This window comes from Acipenser ruthenus, chromosome 2, assembly GCF_902713425.1.
Source record: "Acipenser ruthenus chromosome 2, fAciRut3.2 maternal haplotype, whole genome shotgun sequence".
NCBI classification, from domain to species: domain Eukaryota; kingdom Metazoa; phylum Chordata; class Actinopteri; order Acipenseriformes; family Acipenseridae; genus Acipenser; species Acipenser ruthenus.
The window spans coordinates 63,396,519-63,422,060 of NC_081190.1; the positions used below are offsets into that span (position 1 = coordinate 63,396,519).

A 25,542-nucleotide genomic window follows, 5' to 3' on the forward strand; every position below is an offset into this window, starting at 1 on the left:
TTAAAGTTTTTAAAACTCTTTTAAAAATACATAAAATTGCTATGCCTTTTTTCAGCTTTTTGGTGTAGTAAAATATGAAATGAGAAAGTTCAAATCATTGTGTGAAAGGAAGTGTTTGACAGCGCCTGAATACACAATCATTACACAACAGAAGCACATCCGCTCGGTGTGCAGTGCTGGAGTTTTACTTTTTAATATGGTGGTGGGAACGCAAAGGGTCTTGTGCAGGGCTAGTTGTTTTAAAATATTTTATATATATTAAAAAAAAAAGTTCCCACTTCATCAGCCCCTCCTTCGGGGTGCTGGGCCCCCTTCTAGGCGTTGGGCCCCGGGGAAATGCCCCTGTCCTTCCCGCCCTTTCGGTGGGCCTGGTTACATTTTGTTCGGTGTATCCAGTGTATCAAGATTTGGATTCCTCACAATATGTTGTGACAGAGAACATTAGAAAATTCTTTCACAGACCCTGAAAGGCTCATAGACTACCTTAATGTAACATTGGAAGGTAAATTACAACGCCTACCATCATTTAGGAATATCTTTAAGCATATTAGTGCACTGAAATATGTGCCCGAATCATATGAAATATTAGTGCACTAATATATTTTTCCCCACCTCACCTCCTAAAGTTTTCCTACCACGTATCTCTAACAATCAATACAAGTCTTTTTAATTTTTTTTATTTTAGTACAATCAATACAATGTTCACCGTGCATTGCAAATACAGAGCCGTTTACAAGTTCAGAAACAATTTGCAAGTGCATAATAAACGAACAAAGCAAATTTGCTTTGGATATACACACTGTAGTTTGGCTTCTTACACGTCTTGCTGTGATCTGCTTGATATTGGCCAGATAGGACTCAAATATCGTTCTTTCTTCCTTGTTTATTTGTTTTACAACTCATTTACTGCACAAAAGACCCTCCAAGTTTCAAGGATTGATACTTGGCAACAGAGAAGTGTCTGCCCGCCTCTAAAAAGAGACGACGTCGCCTGTTCCCACCGCCTGGATATGTTAATAAGCTGCAGCCCAGCTGAAGCTGACAACAGCGGTAGAAGAAAGTTATAATTCATCAACAAAACACTGAACAAATAAGTCGTGTTAATCAGCAAAGTGGTTTAGGAACGCCGGGGATACAGACACAGCATGGGTAAGCAGCATGTTATCGTTTTAATGTGTTAAAAATTAGTGGTTGAGGAAGGAAGAATACTATATTGTAAATTGTAAATAACGTAATATACCTCTGATGCTTTAGTAACTTTTGCTGTGGGTAACACATAGTTATGCAGTTAAGATTCATCTAAACTTTCCATCTGGGTCTTTCATGTTGGGAAAAATGGGAAGCTTCTCTTTCTCTGAAAGGAATGTATGTACTGTACAATGTAACAGATTGAATAATGTAATTATAAAACGGAACAACTTCATGTGTAGATGTATGGGCACGACTTTACCGACATCCTGTATGTGAACGGTACATTTTGTTGTAATGGTAGTAAATAATGCTGGTATAAAGTTACCAACGTTACTGTCTGTGCCTCTTCGGTTATCCTATTCAAATTAAATAGCCCGTGCATTTTTGGGTTAATTATTTTTGGGGAGATTTTTTTCCCCCACTGAGTTTAAGCAGCTAGAGAAGATAATCAGATTATGCGGTACTCTCAGGTCATAATGTCAGCCTGCATTATGGTAGCTAGCCTATTTGCTCCATGCTGTAGAACGAAAACTGCTGGTTTAGGACAGAATACCAAACAGTAGGCTTTAGTTCTTAGAACCTAATGACATGTCTTTGGATTAACATCATTAAAATACAGTATGTATCTCTTTGGAAACACTCGCATTCGCTTTCTATTCGGCAAATTTATTATAAATATTACAAATCACGTTACCATTTACTTACCATCTCAGCATAATTATGTGTGCCACTTAAGATTTTTATAATATCCAAAACATTAACCAAAGCGACTCTGTATAACTTTGTCACTTTGCACTTTAGTAATCTTGTGTTTTCTTCCCTCGTAGTTCTTTTGCAAGTACGAAATGTATCTATCCATTGCAAATACCGAAAACAAATTCAACCAGCCACTATTGCTAAACGCAGCCGCGCCTAATAAATAAAACAACTGTCAAAGTATGAGTATTGTGATTATTACCAGTATGTGTATTGTGATTATTATCAGTATGTATGTTTACATGATCATTTATACTTCTAACAAATACAAAAACATTGACCCTGAATATCAAAAGAGTCTTCCCACAGTCCGAAACTCGCGGTCTCCGTCTATTTTAATTTTACGTGAAAGTGCCGGAATAACTATTCAGTATTTAAACGAGAAACGATTTCAGGATCCCAGTCAATGGACAGGTGGGATTGAAAGGTAGTAAAGGTGGAGAAAAACAAAACAGGCCTGTGTTTGAGGAGATACGGAGAAAGAAGATGCATTTAACATTACATAATAATAAAGCAAGTACATCAGGACAAAAAAAAGTAAAGTTAGAGAGCTCATATTTCAATGTAGCCTATTTAAAAAAAAAATCTCTACTGTATTAAAGTATAGTTACGGTTATGGAGGATATTTTATGCCAAAATGAAAAATAAATAAATAAATAAATACATATGTAAATAAATGAATGCATAAATACATATAGAAATAAATAAATAAATAAGTAAATATATAGACATATAAACAAATCAAGGTTTTGGTCAGACAGCCTTCATCAGGTTGTAGTGAATAGATAGACAAAGGGCAGCATTAAATACATGGACACTTGACCTCAATTAGTTAATTACCGATACAATCATTAACAAATAGCAATTCAAATATTCATTATAATAAGTGCAAACAATGCTATTGAATCATTCAGTGATATAAACATATGTATAGATAGTATCAATTCATAAATTGAAGTGAATCCAGTATTTGATCTATCAGGGAGAAGGCATCTTAAATCATATTCTTCCCTTACACTATCCAATGTAAAAATCCAGAAAGCTTCATGGCATAGTCATTTTTATTGCCGCCTCTAGTAGGCGTCCTAATTTTTTCTATAACCATACACTTAGCTTCCTTAAAATGTTTTGCTACTGAGGAATTAAAATCCTCCCAAATATCACTATTATGCTCAGAATGCAAATCTTAACAGGTCTTGTAGTTTCACCAATACAAGTCCGCTTGGACATTTTATCAAATTAACTACATAATCAGAGACACGTGTCAAGTTGTCCTTAGTATAATATTTCCGTCCAGAATATGGATGCTGGAAGGTCTTAGCTCTAATCATATTTTTATCGGATAGGAAATGTGTCTTATGCATGATTCACACAGGACTAAAAATCAGGTGTCCTCAGAGTTGGTCAAAAGCAGAGGACGTCTAGACGTGGACTAGTTTTCATCAAAGGACACTTGGTAAATTCATAAGGAAATGTGATATTGTGGCCGGAAATGGGGCTTTTGTGCATGGCTTGTAAACAAGGCACTGGATGTATTTAAGTCAAGATGGAGGAAAAAACAAAACGTATCAACGGATCGCCTTTTCATTTCATTGTACCTTCTTTTCCAAAGGCTACCAGCACCTTGACCACTTTGAACAACTGTTTCTACCATTGATTGATATTTATTTCCATATATATCTCCAAATGCTTTGTTGAAAACATCCATTTTTTCAAGAATTGGCAAGTATGTTTTGTATTTTCGGCCATCCCCAATTTGGTTAAATGCCAATGTCGGTAACAATTCTGAGGCCCCCTGTTTATGTGGGTATTTTTAGTCCTGTGTGAATTGGGCTTTAGTTTCTGTCTTAAGTTCTGAGTATGAGAGTGTATCTCCCACGTTCTTTCCTCGTTTGTAAGATATATAAGTGGTAGTTCAGAGAAGATCTTTTCTACCTTTTCATTTTCAGCTATAAAATGGTAATTTCTTTTAATAATTTTTGAAAAAATAGAATATCTTGTATTAGGTGGTACCACATGCCTATTTCAACTGTTTTATTTATCTCTGTTTAATACAAGTGTTTTTTCATACTTTGTATAACCTCGCCTCCGTTACACCCGCGAGTACAAAAACGACCAACCATTATTTTAATTCGTTTTTCACATTCTAGGAGGTTCTAAAACAAGTAGTTCAGTGTCAAAAAATACCTTTTTTGAAAGGTTGCTCACTAATGTCTCTTCATGTGGTCCTTGTGTTATAGTGTCCTCCACTCCATCAGAGGGCTTTTTCCTCTTCTTCCCTGTTCTCATCCTCTTAAAGACTTGCTCTGAAAGACTTAAAGCTGAGAGGGGTACACTATGTGAAGAGAGATATTGTTCTAGATCCACATTGTCAATGTTTTTTTTAGATAATTTGAGTTATTTTTAGGATATTTTGAAGGGAATGTTGTTTTTTTAAACTGTTTAGTCGGTTTAATATACGGTGGGATAGTATGGTAAACTTTCCATCTGTGTAATTGTTATGATCCCTCTCAAATGTATACAATTTACGTTTATTTTTTGCAACTCTTCTAAATTGATTTAATTCTGAATTGCCAGTTCAGTGTTTTCAATTTCTTTGGTAACATTTGGAATCTCTTTTCGTCCTTCAATGGTAAAAAGTAATACATCAAGGGAGCATTTGTTCAACACCTGGCACGATCTTTGATAAAATTCAGGATCATTTAATTGGTGATTTTTTTTTTTCAATGTGAAGACTGTGGGATCCGTTTCATTTTAAAATACTCTGATAATGTGGCATCAATGTGCAGTCAGATGTTCAAAATAAGCACATTTCTGTTATGGAGAGGAGCAGATATAATAACATGCTGGTCTGACATGGGCTTGCTCTGCCAAACTTAATAAGTACACATATTGAAGCAGTACATGACAAAACTAATACAGAGCAAAATGTTAATCAGAATTTCTGGCCTATTTAAATAAATAAAGTCATAGCTAAAATAAACACCAGACTGCCTTTAATTTCCTGTCGTTCCTATTGTGCATACCATTTTCATTAACTTCTTTACATTTTGGTACTAGTACTGTTCTAGAAAGGTGTTCTGTTGTTAAGCAAACACTGACATATAATATGGGTACCATTTAAGTTCAATGGGTGAATGTTTTTTTGTCATTCAACAGGATTGCAACCACGAAACAGTAAAAGATGGAATGATGGCTGTGTTGTTTTCATTCCTTTCGGTATGCCTTAATGATTGCGTCTTTCATATGTTATGTTTCAGTCACATGAGAAATGAAGGGTTGCATTATATATATGTGCCCCCTCATACTGTAGATTGTATAGAGCCTTTCAGATATTCAACAAGTATTGTACTGTTTTATGTAAGAATGTTTCACACTAAAGACTGTGGTTTTGCTAAAAATGCATAACTTAATTTCAGTCACAAGACAGCTTTGGCTGATAGCACAGAATGCTGTCCTGTTCTCTTTTTGTAACACACTTCTTAACAAAATGAGTATTATAATGATTGTGGGGGGTGGTCTTCTCACTACTTTGTATCAATTCTTCCCTCGAGGCACCAGCTTAGCAGGTGAGAGGGTATTTGTTTTTAGTGACTTTTGGTATGCAGCCTATTAGGAACTGTGCTGCATCCACCAGTACTTATTTAATTTAATATATACATAAATATAGGTACTGTACAGTGACTCAAAAATGTATTTAATATTTGGTGCATGTTTTAGCCAATTCAGATGTCTTGCATACCAAATACCTTAGTATCCCTGTATAAATAGTGATACCTTATTCAAATATATGTAATATCTTTTAAATTAGACATTGTCTCCCCCTTGTGGCTATTAGAAATACAATATTCACAACTGTCACTACAAGAATATATTTTTTACATAGTGAGATATAATTTGTGAAACTAATTAATAACATAACAAGAAATAGCTCTTGGCACAAGTGGAGAATTTTTTGGTTCAACTTGTAGGCAAAATAATTAACATATTATAATCTTAAATTAAAAAAATAAAACAGTCCAATGTTTGTTGGCGCAAAGGTGCTTTTCTTACACTTTCCCGATTGCTCCCTAAGGATATTGAGAGAAATATTTATACTATTGTTGATTGTTCAAATCTCTTAGTATGTATAAAGCTTGTAGACTGAGCTGAAAGACAACAACATCCTGAGAGTTTGCTTGAATATATTACAATATAATGTTAATTGTTAATTACAGTAAAATGCACAGGGAATCAAAATAGATAAACAGAGGCTTGCTTTTTTGAGGCTTTGACATGAAATACACTAAAATAACAGAATATTGTTGAGTGCCAGGGGAGGCACCGGCAAGACACAAGGAAGGTCGGTAGGATGGAATGGAGGTAGTGCGTGTGTACTCTTGTGTGGTGATTTACAATGCGGGGCCGACAAGAGATAAGTGGTCATTTCAACTGCCTCTTTACATTTTCCGTGCTATTTTATGCTTTTTTTTTTGCGATCATTCAGATTTTTTCTAGATTCTGGGCTTGTTTGGTGCATCCAAAGTGCTGGTACTGAACAGCTTTTCTAATTACAGTCAAATCATGTGCAGTGTGACTGCTAAACATTGCTAGCATGACCTGCTCTACATCTTTATAGATGGTGACAGAAGATAGGACTGGCAGAGATCATATTGTCACATTCTTGGAATGGAAAGAGGAAAGTTGAGTCCTAGAACTTGGAATTCTCCAGACAAGCTCAAAGCAAGTTCAAAGCCAGATCAAGGCAGTTTAGAGAAAAAATCAATATTTGAGCAACAGAACCCAAAACCAATCAACATGTTTACAAGTAAGGGAAATACAAAGAAAAAAAAAGTAATTCAAATTACATTAACAAAAACGATGTTTAACAGCAGGATTGTGAATCTAAAGCAAATGCTCATGAGTTGTTGGAAACTGACTTACTTTTCTTATTTTAGTTCAGTTTTTAACAGATGAGCGAATAATCCTACCTGCTGTGTGAGTGCTCTCTGCCCTCTTACATAACCTTTTACCTTGCTTTTCAGATTTTACGCTATTGTTTATTTGCTCCAGGCTGATCTCTAGGCTTGCCTGACTGATTCAATTTGCTTACAGTTCATTCCAGGTACAATAACTTGTATGCACTGCAAATCATACTGAACATGAAAGCAGAGGGCCAGTAGATTACACCTGAACCCAGTAGCCTTATAAAGCATCTGTAAAAAAAAAACTAAACTAAACAAAAATGAATGAAGTCTATACTGTAGAACTATTTGAATTATAATTTAGAAAAAATGAAGACGCTAAGTACAGTACAACAGTTTGAAGGGATTACAGTCATGCTTGTTAGTCTGAGGGTAAGAATAAAGAAATCTTGAACTCAGTTAAATAAAGGTGCAGGTGCCCCATATGGTTTTATAATATAGTTAATTATTAAAGGAGGTTAGTTGCTTGTAACCTTGCATTGAAAAATAGGATGAATACAGGTGTTGCCTGCAAACAGACCTGCTAATTTTCCTGAGCTATAACAAAGACAGGAGATAAATTGTTTATAAATTCCTTATTTATAAATTCCTAAACTGAGAATAGTAGCAAGTGAATGCCTATTTGAGGAGTATTAGTCGTGCAGGGACAAGGATGTTTCAGCTTGGTAGAAAGCTGGTGTCCCAACAGCTAGTTTCGGAGAACAGGTAAGCTGCAAACAAACCTGTTAGCATGACTTATGTTTACAACAAAAATACATTAGAGGTGATTGTAGCACTATTGTTCCTGGAAAAAGTCAAATTGGTCTTGAACCAGTCTACCTCTTAGAGTTGGCAAAGATTGAAAACATATAAGAGAGGGCCCGTCGTTTGCTAAGGCCGAACATGTAGAAGGGGGGGACCAGACACACAGGGGAGATCCGCAGCACATAAAATGTGGACATTTATAGTTGTGTTTAAAATTTTTTGATGATATCATAATGGGTCTTGATAACAATTACAGTTGTGCAGCTATATTTATTGATTTCTTTAAGTCTTTTGATAGTGTAGATCACTCAATTCTCTTGAATAAGTTGTGCGATATTGGTTTTGATATCAATTCTCTTGCATGGTTTCAAAATTATTTTCAAAATAGAGCTCAGTGTGTAAAATCTGATTGATTTGTTTCACAATTTTGCAGTTTCACAAAACCCATATTAATAAAGAATTGTTTTTCTCTTTTACACGTTCCACTATGTATACTCTAGTCCAGATGTCTGTTCTTCCAATACTGGATTATGGTGATGTTTCAACAAAATGTCCTCGAAAGCTGCTTTGGGGAAGCTTGATGCTTTATACCATTCTGCTATAAGATTTCTAACTAGTGCTTCTTATCTTACTCATCAGTGCAATCTTTATATTATGGTTGAATGGCCTTCATTGCACACAAGGCAGTTGGATCATTGGCGTAGGTTAGTTTATAGAACCCTGATTGGGAAACCCCCACTATATCTGTGCAAGCTATTACAGTTCTCTGCTTCAGTTTACAATTTAAGATCAGATTCATTTATTAGATTGGTTCTTCCCAGAGTGTCCACTGTTTTTGGGTGTAATTCATTTCAGTTTGCGGCTGCTTAAGACTGTAATGAATTTCAAATCAAATTAAAACTATAGAATGTTTGTACTTGTTAATGTGTTATTGATTTATTTTTTCTGTGTTATATTTGTTTGCTTTGTGCTGCTGTGATGTTTGCCTCTTGACCGAATCATCGTTGTAAATGAGAATTTGTTCTCAATCTTCTTATCTGGTAAAATAAAGGTTAAATGAAAAAAAAAAATGAAAAATGAAATTATTAGATTGGTTTACAGTCGGTTTCAGAGTGCCAGTGGGTGCCAATTTGTGGTAGCTAAGGAGGGGCTATGTTAATTAAGACAAAACAATTATAAAAATGAATGTGCTGTTCTGAAGATGTGCCAATACTACCAATTCCATTGAACTTTATTTTTTAACTACATACTCTTATTTAGGGATGGGCATTTCCATATATTTTAATTATCGAATACACTTAATTTACTAAACGATAAACAATTACACTATTATATGTTACATCAGCGTGCCACTCGCTAAAAGTAATGCTTACATGATACCAACATTTAATAATATGTAAAAAAGAGAACAATTGTGTTACTATTCAACAGTGCTTCAATAAGTAACTTTTTATTAACGGGAAGTGTAATACAAGTACAGTGTGTATAAAGCCCAGAGTAGACTTTAAATCACTGAATGTCATTAACTGCACTTTTAAGGTATTTACCCCTGTCCTTCAACAGTCCTGGCAGTTAATGTATCTTTAGCAATCATTTCAAGCATTAGGTTCATATGTGAATTTTACTATTTTAGTGTCTAATTTTGTAAAATGTCCCCAAACAAAGCTATCTTTTTTTTAAAACCACAACGGTTTAAGTATAAATAATTATACTATGACTTCCGACAATACTGCATTGTATGATATCTCTCTCTCTCTTTTTTTATTCTGCTATTTTGTAGTCTCTTGCATTAATTAAATGGAATAATTAAATTTAGAAAATGATTCAGTATCATCAGCCAATCAACTTCCAGCTATAGCGGGCATTAACCCTTTGCGGTCCATTTATTCAGCGCGTCAGATCCAATTTATTTTCACACGCGCAGTTTATTTTAGATGCGCTGTTTAAATTTTTTTTTTCACAGTAAAACAGGTTTAAAAGGCACTGCATATCAACAGGACACTCAGTACTGCATCTCCAGCACCGCCGCACCCCTCGTTCGCTATATTTTTCAAATAAATGTAATAGTACATACCGATAAATCATCTCTTGATCACTCGTTTTATCACCAAACTCCTCAATAATGCGATCCAAATCATTATTTTATTTTAACATCTAAAAAAAGCTCTGCAAATGTCTGTGATAATTCTTTGATCGCTGGATGCGGAAGCAGCTATCTTGTTTGTTTATGTCCGTGTTATCTATGTGATGCCGGGTCTATCAGTATTCATGAGATACGCCCCCTTTTTTTCGGCTTCTTTTGGCTCCTATCGGTCTCACTTGGCCATTGAATGGTTTTCTCTGCTTTTTGCAGAGAAAAAACGACTAGAAACCTGTTTTTTGCGTATTTTTGATGATGTCGGACAGAGTCCGACATTGGACCGGAAAGGGAAAATTGCGATGTCGGATCAGGTCCGACATAGGACTGCAAAGGGTTAATACATTCAATGTCGGGATCATGACTGCTTGTATGGATATGGCGAGGGTGGTGATTATGGACTATTTGGCCGCTGGTCCCACCTGTTAAGGGGAGAAGAAGAAGCCACCACCCTCTGAAAGCAGAACTGATCTGGCGATGCCAGGATCAGCAGGGTGGACCGTGACAAAGCCATGCCTGCTGGATTCACCTGTGAATCAAATTTAAAATCAATTAGCGCAAGTACTGGCTTTTTCATTTGGACTTGCTGTATTTTTAAGCATAGTTCACATCTATTGGACAGTAAATATTAAACAAAGACACAATGGGTCCAAATTTATATTATTATCCACCAAAACCAGCCAATCAGTACTTTGCATCGATGAAAGCAACCAATCCTGTACCTGCAACTGATGAGTCAGCCAATCACAGCTTGTCAGCTCGACTGGAGCTCAGACACAGCATCTCTCAACAACAACAAACCGAGACACGGACAGTAATATTGCTCCAATCAGATATCTGGCACTGTTCAGATAAACTATAAGCAGCTCTGACACATAAAATAGTTATTTGTTTATAAAGTACTTTTTTTCTCTAATTACAGTAGCTCTCATAAGTATTCACCCCCCTTGGACTTTACCACATTTTATTGTGTTACAACATGGAATCAGAATGGATTTAATTAGGAGTTTTTGCCACTGATCAACACAAAAAAAGTCCATAATGTCAAAGTGAAAAATAAAATCTACAAATTGTTCTAAATTAATTACAAATACAAAACAGAAAATAATTGATTGCATAAGTATTCACCCCCTTGAGTCAATATTTGGTAGAGGCACCTTTGGCTGCAATTACAGCCATGAGTCTGTTTGGATAAGTCTCTACCAGCTTTGCACATCTGGACACTGCAATTTTTGCCCAGCCTTCTTTGCAAAATTGCTCAAGCTCCGTCAAGTTGGATGGGGACCTTTGGTGAACAGCAATTTTCAACTCTTTCCACATATTTTCAATTGGATTGAGGTCTGGGCTTTGACTGGGCCACTCCAGGACATTGACCTTTTTGTTTTTAAGCCACTCCAGTGTGGCTTTGGCTGTATGTTTGGGGTCATTGTCCTGCTGGAAGATGAATCTGACTTCAGCAGGTTTTCCTCCAGGACTTCTCTGTACTTTGCTGAATCCATTTTGCCCTCTATCTTCACGAGCTTGTCAGGCCCTGACGCAGAGAAGCATCCCCATAGCATGATGCTGCCACCACCATGCTTCACAGTAGGGATGGTGTTCTCAGGATGATGTGCGATGTTAGGCTTGTGCCAAACATAGCACTTAGCGTTGAGGCCAAAAAGCTCTAATTTGGTCTCATCAGACCATAGAATCTTCTTCCACTTGGTCTCAGAGTATCCCACATGCCTTCTGGCAAACTCTAGCTGAGATTTGATGTGAGTTTTTTTCAACAATGGCTTTCTTTTTGCCACTCTCCCATAAAGGCCAGTTTTGTGAAGCACTCGGGCTATTGTTGCCTTATGCACAGTGTCTCCCAGCTCAGCCATGGAAGACTGTAACTCCTTTAGAGTTGCCATAGGCCTCTTGGTGGCCTCCCTGACTAGTGCCCTTCTCGCCCGGATACTCAGTTTTTGAGGACGGCTCGTTCTAGACAGATTCACAGTTGTGCCATTTCTTAATAATGGACTTTACTGTGCGGGGAATATTCAGTGCCTTGGAAATGTTCTTATATCCTACCCCTGATTGGTACTTTTGAAGAACCTTATTCCAGATTTGCTTTGACTGTTCCTTCGTCTTCATGATGTAGTTTTTGTTAGGAAATGTACTAACCAATTGTGGGACCTCCCAGAGACAGGTGTATTTAACCTGAAAGCATGTGAAACAGCTTCATTGCACACAGGTGGACTCCATTCAACTAATTATGTGACTTCTAAAGACAGTTGGTTGCACCAGAGCTTATTTAGGTGTGTCATAGCAAAGGGGGTGAATACTTATGCAATCAATTATTTTCTGTTTTGTATTTGTAATTAATTTAGAACAATTTGTAGATTTTATTTTTCACAGTGACATTATGGACTTTTTTGGTGTTGATCAGTGGCAAAAACTCCTAATTAAATCCATTTTGATTCCATGTTGTAACACAATAAAATGTGGAAAAGTCCAAGGGGGGTAAATACTTTTGAGAGCTACTGTATGTGTGTGATCCTTTCTGAAAAATTTGGAGACTAAAACTTTTCCCAGCGGGAGGGTACCCGTGAAACATTACAAGTTCAAGGTAAATGTGATAATGAGATAATGAAAATGTTTTTCTAATAACAATAGTGCTCTCTCAATGAAGGCTCTACCGTGTGGTAGTTGACCTTGACTTTGGCTCGGGACGCATAACTCCAGTCGCGGTCAGCTACCACATGGTAGAGCCTTCACTGATGGGCACTATCACTTAAATAGTTTTAATATGTTCAATGGTGCATTCCAACCATCTCCATTTTCCCATTGGTATCACCCAGCACTATCTGTCAGGAGCTTGAGTAATTTAGAGCCATAGAAAGAAATAATTATTTATTTAATATTTATTTATAGTAAATATATTGGGTTTATTTATTTATAGTAAATACGTTGGGCTGAAGCAACAGGTTTAGCGTGGTTATTGGGTCTGTTCAGACCATTTATCTGTTGCAATACAAGACAGATTATACGATTAGTAATTTTCTAAACAATTAACAATTTTCTAAACCAAATAATCAAAGAAATTAGTGCAGGTGCCCATCCCTACTATTAATATGTGTTTTGTTTCATGCCTACCCCTCCATACTCGGCCAATGCAACCATCATTGCTTCAGTGTAATATGTCTGGGAAAAGCTTTATGATTTTTAAAGAGTAAGTAGTGGGGTTCCGAAAAATATTATAGGTCCCCACGTGTTGCTACAACTATTTAAATAATGTACCTTTAATTTGTTTTTTCGTTGTTAACATCCTGACAAGTTTTTTTCTGTTATAAATTTCAACTCTCTCTCAAAGGTCTTTTCAAGATGTCTGCTTAGCACACAGGTTTGAGATCAGAGGTGTGTCTGCTCTAACTGCCGGTAGGCTTACATTTTTTTCCTACCCATATTCCTGAAGGACACGCCCCAGTGAAGATAGGTGTGTTTTTTTCTTTATCTATCTATCTATCTATCTATCTATCTATCTATCTATCTAAGGACCCCAAACCAAAATGCAGAGAATGCACTTTACTTGAAGCCGATCTTTAGAAGAAGATCAATTTGTACTTTTGAAATGTAAATAAATAATTAAATAAACAAATTGATGGTTTGATAATTATATTTAAGTGCATAGGTCAGCAATGTATTTATTAGGCTACCGTATTGACATTTTTTTTTTTTTTTTTCAAATAGTTTGACACATTTGGGGCTACCCTGGAGAATATATTCCAACTAGTCTCGTTCTTAAACAAAGGGATTGTGGTAATGTGACAGACGGTCAAGGCTGGACAGCGCCAGAAATATAACTCACCGTAGTTTTAGCAATTTTGCGCACTTTTATTAACTCAAATACAGAGTCGGGCCACAGGCGCTTTAATAACACAAACAAAACAAAAACCTAACTCTGTTTTTGGAGTATTAACTAAACTTTTAAATAAATCCTAAACTATAAACCCGGATGGCTAAGCTCTTTACTGGTTCTTAAAAAAACAAAATACAAGTATCACGTACCTTTCTTTTAGGTTTCGTCACACAGGTTGCACACACACAGACCTGAATTAAAATACTTCTACTGTTGAAAATATTGTACTGTACCACACAAAACCAACTACAGTATATCTAAATGGAAGCTTACTTATTTTAAAGCACAGTCCTTTCTGCTGTGTATTTTTGATAGTGTATATTTTTTTGTGTTCCCTGAAAAAATGGACATGGGTTGGAATAGGCTAAAATGAAATAATGAGATATGCATCACACTTGTTTAACCGTCACTGAAGTCAAAATTTTATAGGGTCGGATATGTGAGTGCTGACTGTATTGTGAAAGAATGTTCCATGCTGGATGGCTAAACCCATTGTAAACAGAGCCGTGTGATTTCTGATAAAATATTCATAAATGCTTAAATCTATGTATATATTACATGATTGAACATGGTTTTGGGACAGTGTGGCTTTAATACAATTGTTAAATAATAAATAATCCCTTTAAAGTACAGCTGATTTTGAATGTTTCATCCAGGATATGTTAATGTGTATTTTTAAAGCTTGACTGATGCTTTCAGTTTAAGTGGTTTCCAGACAGACCAGAAAATATACTCCTAATTTGATGAAATTGTTATTGTCAACATTTTCAAATTAAAAAAAAAAAACGAACTGTTTAGGACATTTTCTCTCTTTGTCTGTTTTGTTGCAAGCAAATGTGAGTGTTACATTAAGCAGACTAATGTAATCTGAGGGTTTGAGAATAGCCTTCCTGCTTTTTTGGAAAGTACAGTGAATACTTTAGGCACGGTCTCTGTACCAAATGTTTAAAACAGTTCTGACAATCAGATCATTATGTGGGCAGGAAGCATAACAAATTCTTGTCTTTTATACTCCAATAGCACCCACGCATATGAATATCAGATGAAATAAACAATCTTTTTTGAGGCAATGTGAAAGATATTATTTCATCCTCCAACCCCAGCCATGCTGTGAAGCCAGCCTGTAAACCCTTCTAGTCCAAAGCCAGTAGTTTTTTGGCATACTGTGTCACATAAACAATTTGTACAGTATCTCTCTGAATGAAGGTATTGTTTTGGAGTCTTCATTTGAGTGATTGGTATTTCCTTGGTTTCTATTAATTAAGCAACAGAACCCGAAGAAAAGGGCTTTATCGTCTGGTAAGGCCTGCTTCATGTCGTTAAATGTCCCAAGCCGAAGGCAATTGCATTTAACATAACGAGAAGGGCCTTACCAGATGGTAAAGCCCTCTTATGAGGGTTCTATTGCTATTAGAAAATGGATATGTTAAAAAAAGAAACATTTACAGTTTTTTAGATTTTTTTTTCTCGTGATTTTATGCTGCACTAGTATTTGATGCTAATGAATACAAAACGTTTTCCTCATTATTCGATCAGTAATGTGGTTTGCTCAGAATTCCATCTGTGGTCTGATAGCCTAACCTTTAGCCTAGCCTAAACTCTCAGTCACACACAGTAACAAACGCATTTAAAATAATATAACAATACTGTTACATTGCCTTTGTCTACAGTAGGAGTCCAGTAAAGTTTGACCGCCAGCTCTAGGAAGAATATTGAACATTTCACGGGCGGGAGCTAGGGCTGCGTGAAGAATGTAGGTTAGTATTTAGAGGCTTAGCCTTGAGGGAATGATGATGGCCTGCGGGCCAGGAGTGCTTGTTTTGAACTGTTAGTGGCCTGGAGTGTGCCTGCAGGGGTATCTGAAAAATAGAGTTTTGTTAGTATTTGGACTGTAGTATTTAAGGATTGTAGATGACTACAGCTCTTACTGGTACAGTGAGAGAGAAACAACAGAGTCTTTGGGTGAGACAAGAAAATAGCGCATGAGCTGTGAAAGAACAGTGTGACTGGTGGTCCCCTCTGACTAACTGTGGCAAGGACCCCCCTTTGAATGAAGGCATGAGTAGCTGCGGCTGACTCAAGACCGGGGAAGTGAGACTCACTAACCCCCCAAAAGGATGGACCACCAGCTCCCCACAAGAACCACACCTGTGAAGACAAACAAAAGACAGTGTGCCAATGCGCAACATAAAACAAAGAGGGACAAACGAGGACAAAGAGAGAGATGGTTAGTAAAACGGTATATGTGAAACCCTCCGCTCGGTGGAGAGGAAGAACCCTCTCATTTAAAAGGAAAGGGTGCCCCCACTCCAGGAATACTAGCAATTGATTGGTGAGCTGCGGAGATGTCTGCAGGAAGAGAACGAATGTAGGAGTGGACAGCTGCTGATGACCAGCAACTTATAGTTTTTATAAGGTGATAACTATCATTGTTTTTTGCTGCTGATGAGGCTGCGCCAATCCTAAATGAGTGCGGGATATAGAACTGGGGAGAGAGAAATGATTATTGGGAATTACTGAAAGATCACAAGAACGAATACCTATGGCTGGGAAACTGGATAGTGATGGTACTGTGAATTCTGCACTTCTTAGAAATCCAAAGAAAGCTGACAGGCACATAGCTTCCATCACCAGGTCGTCAAATGGGTTGAAACATCCTGAGCGCAAAATTGAAATGAATTGGGAAAGGACGTCTGTAGATAGGTAGTCTGGATGGAGGTGAAGGGGGAAGGCTCTTGGAAATCCCTCTGAGTGTGAGGTGCACTGCGGGGATGGAAAGAAGTGTCTGCGAGGGGGTGGACAAGCTACGATAATGAAATTGGATACCTGAGATGTAGGATTTTATGGATGCTGGCGAAAGATGAAGAATGTCTCGTGCATGGACAATGAATGCTACAATCCAATTTTCATCGAATGTGGTGTGGGGATATTCGGTTCTGGGTGCAGAATGAAGAGAATGATGACCAACCTGTAGTGTAGGAGGACCAGGTAGATGGAGAGAGGGCTGATGACATATATTCTCTTGCAGATGAGAGTAGATTGGAAAGCGATGCGTTTAGTTGAATATAAGATGGTGGGACCTGAAGAGGGATTGGAGCTGCTGAAGGAACCAGACTGCGAAACTTGGTGATCTGTAAATGAGATAAAGCATCAGCTGCCTTATTGAAAGATGACGAGTTGTAAGAAACTGAAATCCATATGAGACGGCAGAGAAGTTGCATGATGAGGGGGGAGGAGGATCTGCCTTTATTGCTGATATGCACAGTAGATTGATTGTCACTGAAAAATAAAATTGATTTCCTAGACCAGGAGTGCCCCCAGAGGTGAGCTGCTGCGACTATAGGGTAGACTTTGAAGAGAGATGATGATTTGAGTTGAAATGGCCCATTGTTTTTAGGCACAGAGCTGTTGAGTGAGCGGTAGAGGCGTAGACACTGCATGCATTGGCCCGCAGGCCACTGAAAATGCGATTGAATAAATCATTATCTGGGGATGACCAATTAATAATAATATTATCTGATGAGAGAATTGCTGCTGCTTTGGCTGAAAATGCTTTATGATATTTGAGGAACATGATTCCCCCATATCTCACGGATAAGTCTACAATGTAATAGAGATACTGATCTAATTCAGAGTGGCGATGGGGCTAGGCAGAGCAGAGGACATCCCGAAGATAGAGAAGGCGAGAACAAACTCACCAACAGAAAGATTTTTAAAAAGGCAGGGGTCATGGGATTTCAATGTGACTGATAAATCTCCACAATCAACAACTGTATGATCAATAAATTCTGATGGTACAATAAGAACGGAAATGAGATTGACATCCTTACCTTCAATTCTTTGATGGTGTAATTGAGGGGAAAGAGTGTTGCGGCGAATAGCTGCTGCAGACTCAGGAGAAGCTGAAGCAAGGTTGAATTCTGGAATGTTGATGATTGGAATTGAGGTTGAACCAGGGGCTGGCTGGGTTGCTATGGCAATTCTACTAGATGTGGGTGGAATATGGATTCCCTTGTCGAAGAGGGCTTTGAGCAGTTAAATTATTGGCCAGTCTTTAAAGAAAAGTCACTCGGGGTTGGGATGCTATCAGCATTTCCTTTGTGAGCGACGCGGCTGGGGGAACTTGAGGAATAACCTGCCTGATCTGCAGCTGAAGCGAACGGGGCAGACTCTGGATTCTCTGGGTCTGAAGACAAAAAGGAGGTAAGAGGATCCATGCTAGATGTCAAGTACAATGCTGCTTTTGGTTTTCAAATTGGGAACTCGTACTGCAATTTTCAAAGCCAATTTGGTTAGGTGTGCAAAGCAGGGGTCAAAGCCAAATTGAAAAGTCGTTCAAAAATATTCAAAGCAGAGTTGGGCAGCCATACAAAGCAGGGGTCAGATGGGATAACAGGTAGTCAGACAAGCAAGGTTCAAACACGATAAGCACTATATATATATATATATACAGCTCTGGAAAAAATTAAGAGACCACTGCAAAATTATCAGTTTCTCTGGTTTTACTATTTATAGGTATGTGTTTGGGTAAAATGAACATTTTTGTTTTATTCTATAAACTACTGACAACATTTCTCCCAAATTCCAAATAAAAATATTGTCATTTAGAGCATTTATTTGCAGAAAATGACAACTGGTCAAAATAACAAAAAAGATGCAGTGTTGTCAGACCTCGAATAATGCAAAGAAAATAAGTTCATATTCATTTTTAAACAACACAATACTAATGTTTTTAACTTAGGAAGAGTTCAGAAATCAATATTTGGTGGAATAACCCTGATTTTCAATCACAGCTTTCATGCGTCTTGGCATGCTCTCCACCAGTCTTTCACATTGATGTTGGGTGACTTTATGCCACTCCTGGCGCAAAAATTCAAGCAGCTCGGCTTTGTTTGATGGCTTGTGACCATCCATCTTCCTCTTGATCACATTCCAGAGGTTTTCAATGGGGTTCAGGTCTGGAGATTGGGCTGGCCATGACAGGGTCTTGATCTGGTGGTCCTCCATCCACACCTTGATTGACTTGGCTGTGTGGCATGGAGCATTGTCCTGCTGGAAAAACCAATCCTCAGAGTTGGGGAACATTGTCAGAGCAGAAGGAAGCAAGTTTTCTTCCAGGACAACCTTGTACTTGGCTTGATTCATGCATCCTTCACAAAGACAAATCTGCCCGATTCCAGCCTTGCTGAAGCACCCCCAGATCATTACCGATCCTCCACCACATTTCACAGTGGGTGCGAGACACTGTGGCTTGTAGGCCTCTCCAGGTCTCCGTCTAACCATTAGACAACCAGGTGTTGGGCAAAGCTGAAAATTGGACTCATCAGAGAAGATGACCTTACTCCAGTCCTCTACGGTCCAATCCTTATGGTCTTTTGCAAACCTCAGCCTGGCTCTTCTTTGCTTCTCATTGATGAAGGGCTTTTTTCTAGCTTTGCACGACTTCAGCCCTGCCCCTAGGAGCCTGTTTCGAACCGTCCTCGCCGTGCACTTCACCCCAGCTGCCGTTTGCCATTCTTTTTGTAGGTCACTTGATGTCATCCTATGGTTGCTGAGTGACATTCGAATGAGTTGGCGGTCATCCCGGTCAGTGGAGAGTCGTTTTCGCCCTCTGCCGGTCTGTAGCTTTGTTGTCCTCAATGTGTGCTGCTTGACCTTGTTCTTATGAACCGCCGTCTTTGAAATTTTAAGGATGGAAGCAACCCGATGCTCACTGTATCCCTCTGCCAGTAAAGCCAGAATTGAACCCTTCTTTTCCTCACTCAAAACTTTCCTTTTCAACTCTTTGGGCATGGTCAATAGTTATTTTTTGATTCCAATTACTTTTGAGGTACTACTAGCACTGTTTTGCCATCCAGCTGGTCCTATTGCAAGAGGATAGTGATGACCACAGGAGTGGTTTTTATGCTTTTCCTTGTTAAATAAGATTTGGTTCAGGTGCTCCCCTAATCAGTACCTCATTCAGTAGCATGAGGTGTGCCTGTGTTGGAATTCAACAGACACTGGAATGGAATGGCTGCCATACATGTTAGAGATGCTGATTTAAGAAACATTTGCAGTGGTCTCTTAATTTTTTCCAGAGCTGTATATATATATATATATATATATATATATATATATATATATACAGTGCCTTGCGAAAGTATTCGGCCCCCTTGAACTTTGCGACCTTTTGCCACATTTCAGGCTTCAAACATAAAGATATGAAACTGTAATTTTTTGTGAAGAATCAACAACAAGTGGGACACAATCATGAAGTGGAACGAAATTTATTGGATATTTCAAACTTTTTTAACAAATAAAAAACTGAAAAATTGGGCGTGCAAAATTATTCAGCCCCCTTAAGTTAATACTTTGTAGCGCCACCTTTTGCTGCGATTACAGCTGTAAGTCGCTTGGGGTATGTCTCTATCAGTTTTGCACATCGAGAGACTGAAATTTTTGCCCATTCCTCCTTGCAAAACAGCTCGAGCTCAGTGAGGTTGGATGGAGAGCATTTGTGAACAGCAGTTTTCAGTTCTTTCCACAGATTCTCGATTGGATTCAGGTCTGGACTTTGACTTGGCCATTCTAACACCTGGATATGTTTATTTGTGAACCATTCCATTGTAGATTTTGCTTTATGTTTTGGATCATTGTCTTGTTGGAAGACAAATCTCCGTCCCAGTCTCAGGTCTTTTGCAGACTCCATCAGGTTTTCTTCCAGAATGGTCCTGTATTTGGCTCCATCCATCTTCCCATCAATTTTAACCATCTTCCCTGTCCCTGCTGAAGAAAAGCAGGCCCAAACCATGATGCTGCCACCACCATGTTTGACAGTGGGGATGGTGTGTTCAGGGTGATGAGCTGTGTTGCTTTTACGCCAAACATAACGTTTTGCATTGTTGCCAAAAAGTTCGATTTTGGTTTCATCTGACCAGAGCACCTTCTTCCACATGTTTGGTGTGTCTCCCAGGTGGCTTGTGGCAAACTGTAAACGACACTTTTTATGGATATCTTTAAGAAATGGCTTTCTTCTTGCCACTCTTCCATAAAGGCCAGATTTGTGCAGTATACGACTGATTGTTGTCCTATGGACAGAGTCTCCCACCTCAGCTGTAGATCTCTGCAGTTCATCCAGAGTGATCATGGGCCTCTTGGCTGCATCTCTGATCAGTCTTCTCCTTGTATGAGCTGAAAGTTTAGAGGGACGGCCAGGTCTTGGTAGATTTGCAGTGGTCTGATACTCCTTCCATTTCAATATTATCGCTTGCACAGTGCTCCTTGGGATGTTTAAAGCTTGGGAAATCTTTTTGTATCCAAATCCAGCTTTAAACTTCTCCACAACAGTATCTCGGACCTGCCTGGTGTGTTCCTTGTTCTTCATGATGCTCTCTGCGCTTTAAACGGACCTCTGAGACTATCACAGTGCAGGTGCATTTATACGGAGACTTGATTACACACAGGTGGATTCTATTTATCATCATTAGTCATTTAGATCAACATTGGATCATTCAGAGATCCTCACTGAACTTCTGGAGAGAGTTTGCTGCACTGAAATTAAGGGGCTGAATAATTTTGCACGCCCAATTTTTCAGTTTTTTATTTGTTAAAAAAGTTCCAATAAATTTCGTTCCACTTCATGATTGTGTCCCACTTGTTGTTGATTCTTCACAAAAAATTACAGTTTCATATCTTTATGTTTGAAGCCTGAAATGTGGCAAAAGGTCGCAAAGTTCAAGGGGGCCGAATACTTTCGCAAGGCACTGTATATATATACAGTGCCTTGCAAAAGTATTCAGACCCCTGACCAATTCTCTCATATTACTGAATTACAAATGGTACATTGAAATTTCATTCTTTTTGATACTGTATTTTAAAACACTGAAACTCAAAATCAATTATTGTAAGGTGACATTGGTTTTATGTTGGGAAATATTTTTAAGAAAAATAAAAAACTGAAATATCTTGCTTGTATAAGTATTCAACCCCCACACATTAATATTTGGTAGAGCCACCTTTCGCTGCAATAACAGCTTTAAGTCTTTTGGAGTAAGTATGTACCAGCTTTGCACACAGTGTCGGAGTGATTTTGGCCCATTCTTCTTGGCAGATTTGCTCCAGGTTGTTCAGGTTGGTTGGACGACACTTGTGGACCGCAATTTTCAAATAGTGCCACAGATTCTCAATGGGATTGAGATCAGGATTTTGACTGGGCCACTGTAGGACATTCACCTTTTTGTTCTTGAGCCACTCCAATGTTGCTTTGGCCTTGTGCTTGGGATCATTGTCCTGCTGAAAGGTGAATTTCCTCTCAAGCTTCAGTTTTTTAGCGGACTGAAGCAGGTTCTCTTGCAGTATTTCCTAATGACTTTCGTTGTATGTTTGGGGTCGTTGTCATGCTGCAGAATAAATTTGGGGCCAATCAGATGCCTCCCTGATGGTATTGCATGATGGATAAGTATCTGCCTGTACTTCTCAGCATTGAGGAGACCATTAATTCTGACTAAATCCCCAACTCCATTTGCAGAAATGCTGCCCCAAACTTGCAAGGAATCTCCACCATGCTTCACTGTTGCCTGCAGACACTCATTCGTGTACCGCTCTCCAGCCCTTCGGCGAACAAACTGCCTTCTGCTACAGCCAAATATTTGACTCATCAGTCCAGAGCACCTGCTGCCATTTTTCTGCACCCCAGTTCCTGTGTTTTCGTGCATAGTTGAGTCGCTTGGCCTTGTTTCCACGTCGGGGGTATGTTTCCTTGGCCGACCACTGCGTCTACGGTCCTCAACGTTGCCCGTTTCTTTGTGCTTCTTCAAAAGAGCTTGGACAGCACATCTGGAAACCTGTCTGCCTTGAAATTTCTGCCTGGGAGAGACCTTGCTGATGCAGTATAACTACCTTGTGTCTTGTTGCTGTGCTCAGTCTTGCCATGGTGTATGACTTTTGACAGTAAACTGTCTTCAGCAACCTCACCTTGTTAGCTGAGTTTGGCTGTTCCTCACCCAGTTTTATTCCTCCTGTAGCACTGTTGCTACATATGTGGGTGTAATTTTCACTCACCTGTCTCTTTAAGTAAAGGCAGTAGCCTGGCCAGGCCAACCTAAAAAAACTACATTTCCCAGTATCCATTTCTTTCTTTCTTTCACCCCATTGGTCCATTCAAAATTTCATCCACCAATCCTCTCACACAGTCAATCTTCACCTGTCTCTTATTTCTCTAATTGTGGGGGGTTGAGAGGGTGTTTTTCCGGTAGCTAGCACCTTGTGGTGAGAGTCTGTCTACCTTTTGAAAACCTAATCTTTATACTGTTAGCTAGATATTATTCTTTAGCCTTTGTTTTTCTTTTTGTCTGCTGCTTTAGTTTATTGTCTAGTTACTGTTTTTTGCTTAATTAGGTGGGGTAGTTTCTTTTGTGTTTGTTGCTGGAGTGTGTGGTTGTATGTTTTTGTGCATCTGTTCTGGACTGTTTGCAACCTCAGTTTTCATCAAACATCCATTTCATCGCTCTCAATGTTTTTCATCTCCTGAAGACCTCTACATCATCGTTCACATTCATCCCAAGTAATTAACTGGACTTCCATACCGGTTTGGTGAGCTCTTTCCATTGACTGTGTCATCGTGTTTTGTTTTTTTTCTTTTGTTACTTTTTGGGACTTCATTACTATTTTGTTGATTTATATTTTGTGTTGCATTGTTTATTCATTCCGTATATTAATCATCCTCTGTGTCAGTAATTGTTAAATTGTTGTGGTTATATTCTTAAGCTGTGCTGTGTATCTTCATTTATAATCTGTTTTCCTGGGTTTGTTTGCACTATATTCTCTTCCTTGTCACTCTGTCCCTAATTGAGTTGTTTTCTTCTGTCATTGTTTAGTCTTATTCTTTTTGTCAAGCTTTGTGTTCCTTGGAATAAACCAGTGTTGTGTAGTTAAATTGACGCATTGTGACGACCCTGTTTTACTGTCAGTCACCCTTACTGACTTATTTAGTTTTAATTATTTGGCCAGTAGTATCTCCTAAGGGAGGACAGTACAGTTGCCTATCAACTGTGTAGGGTGACCGTTACAGATTGGTGGCCCGTACGGGGACTCTTTAGTGTCCTAATAAATTTACTCCCCAAATTATCTGGTTAAAATTTAAAGGTGCACAATGTCTGACAAAGAGAATCACTCTTTGGATACCCTTAGCTTTTCTGAGTTTGTTGAGAGACCCCATGTTACCATAAGAGAGCCTATCAATGAGTTAACTTCCCGTTTAAGTGACCTATATATTAGTCATGAAGAGTCAGCACTTATCAGGGGCGATGATGATGAAGGGAATCTGACTGACAGGGGTGCTATTGAGCAAATGTGTGAGCAGATCCAGCAACTCACCCAGCGAGTGGAGCAACTGGAGAGTGACTTCACCCACAGTCAGGAGAGCACTTTTAACAGGGAAGAGGTCCTGAGAGGATATATCGAAAGAAGATTTAATGAGATAAGTACATTTACGGATGAAGGAATTGACGAATTGGAAAAAGCCACAGTCAATTGTTTTAAACGCCGTGATGCACTCTGGGCAGAGGAGCTTAAGAAGCTCCTAAAAAAGACCAGCACACCTCGTCTGCCTCTAGTTTTCCCATCTACCACCTCTGGAAGCCTATCAGTACCACCACAGTTCTCATTTGAGAGGGCGTCAACTGGTTCCAGAGGTAATCTTCCTCAAGCGAAGCTGCCAATTAAAATCAACTTCCCGGAGTTTGGGGAGGAACCCAACACTGATGCCATCGAGTTTGTGGATAAGTGTGACGAGTTCCTTGCTCTACGGCCAATGTCCGACAGTGAGATCCTTGCTACACTCTCAACCACCCTGAAGGGTTCGGCAAAGAGCTGGTGGGTGGCGGAGCGCCACGGCATTCAAACTTGGCAGGTATTCAAGGATGTGTTCCGTCAAGCCTTTCTGCCTTCAGACTTCCAGGCGGAGATCGAGGAGCGGCTCCGATCCAGGGTGCAGTTGCCCAACGAGCAAATAAGAGATTTTGCCTATGACTATCGTGCACTGTGCCTGCGCTGGAAGCCGGATTTGGAAGAGGTGGAGGTAGTGCGACGGATACTTAACAACAGTAATCCCAAACTCGCCAGCTGTCTGAGAGGAACTGTGAGGACGGTGGCAGATCTGGTACGGGTGGGTACCCAGGTGGAGCGTGACAACTCTGCCCAAAAAGAATACTGGGCCAAAGCCAACTCCAACCAAGCATCCCTAGGCAAGAAAGGTAACCGTATGGCCTCCAAGAAGCCTGCTGAAGTCAGTGTGGTGAATCCAGAGGAGAAGATAAAAGTGCAGCCGCTCCCAAAACTGTCTCTTCTGGTGGTGAACATTGAGACTCGAGGGTTCCATGGGCCTGCCCTTCTGGATACGGGATGTACTTTTACACTCATGCAGGAGAGCCTGTGGAGGAAGATTTCTCGACCAGGAGAAGTACTGGACTCCGCTCATAACCAGAAGTTCTCATTGGCAGATGGACAGTCACACAGAGCCCTGGGAAGGATACAACTGACTTACTTCTTCCATGATGAGATCTGGTTCTTGGATACTTACATCCTTGCAGACTCTCACTTAGCTTTCCCTATAATCCTAGGCTTGGATTTTATGGAAAAGACTTGCACTCAAATCGACATCCCTAACAAAAAGTACGGTGTAAAACGACTCCATGGTTTCACTTACCATCCTTTTCGACAGGTATCAGAGTTACAAATTTCATGGTCTGAACACACACCTAACATGAGTTTGTATTTCCCTGTTAGTCTTCAGTTGCCTTCTATCGGTAATACCGAGTCACTCCAAACTGCAACCGGGACCGTGATTATATCATCTGACAGCCAGGAGTGGTGTCAATTGCAACTGG

The 25,542-nt window shown here is 39.0% G+C and overlaps 1 protein-coding gene across 1 annotated transcript in view; it reads left to right on the forward strand.

Moving 5' to 3' along the window:
• Positions 1-991: 991 nt before the first annotated feature.
• LOC117409450 (neuronal membrane glycoprotein M6-a-like) overlaps positions 992-25,542 on the forward strand; it is a 96,835-nt gene continuing 72,284 nt past the window's right edge. Inside the window, exon 1 of the mRNA XM_034015538.3 lies at positions 992-1,149. Coding sequence (XP_033871429.2) covers positions 1,146-1,149 — 4 coding nt within the window. The 5' untranslated portion in view covers positions 992-1,145. The remainder of the gene's footprint in view (positions 1,150-25,542) is intronic.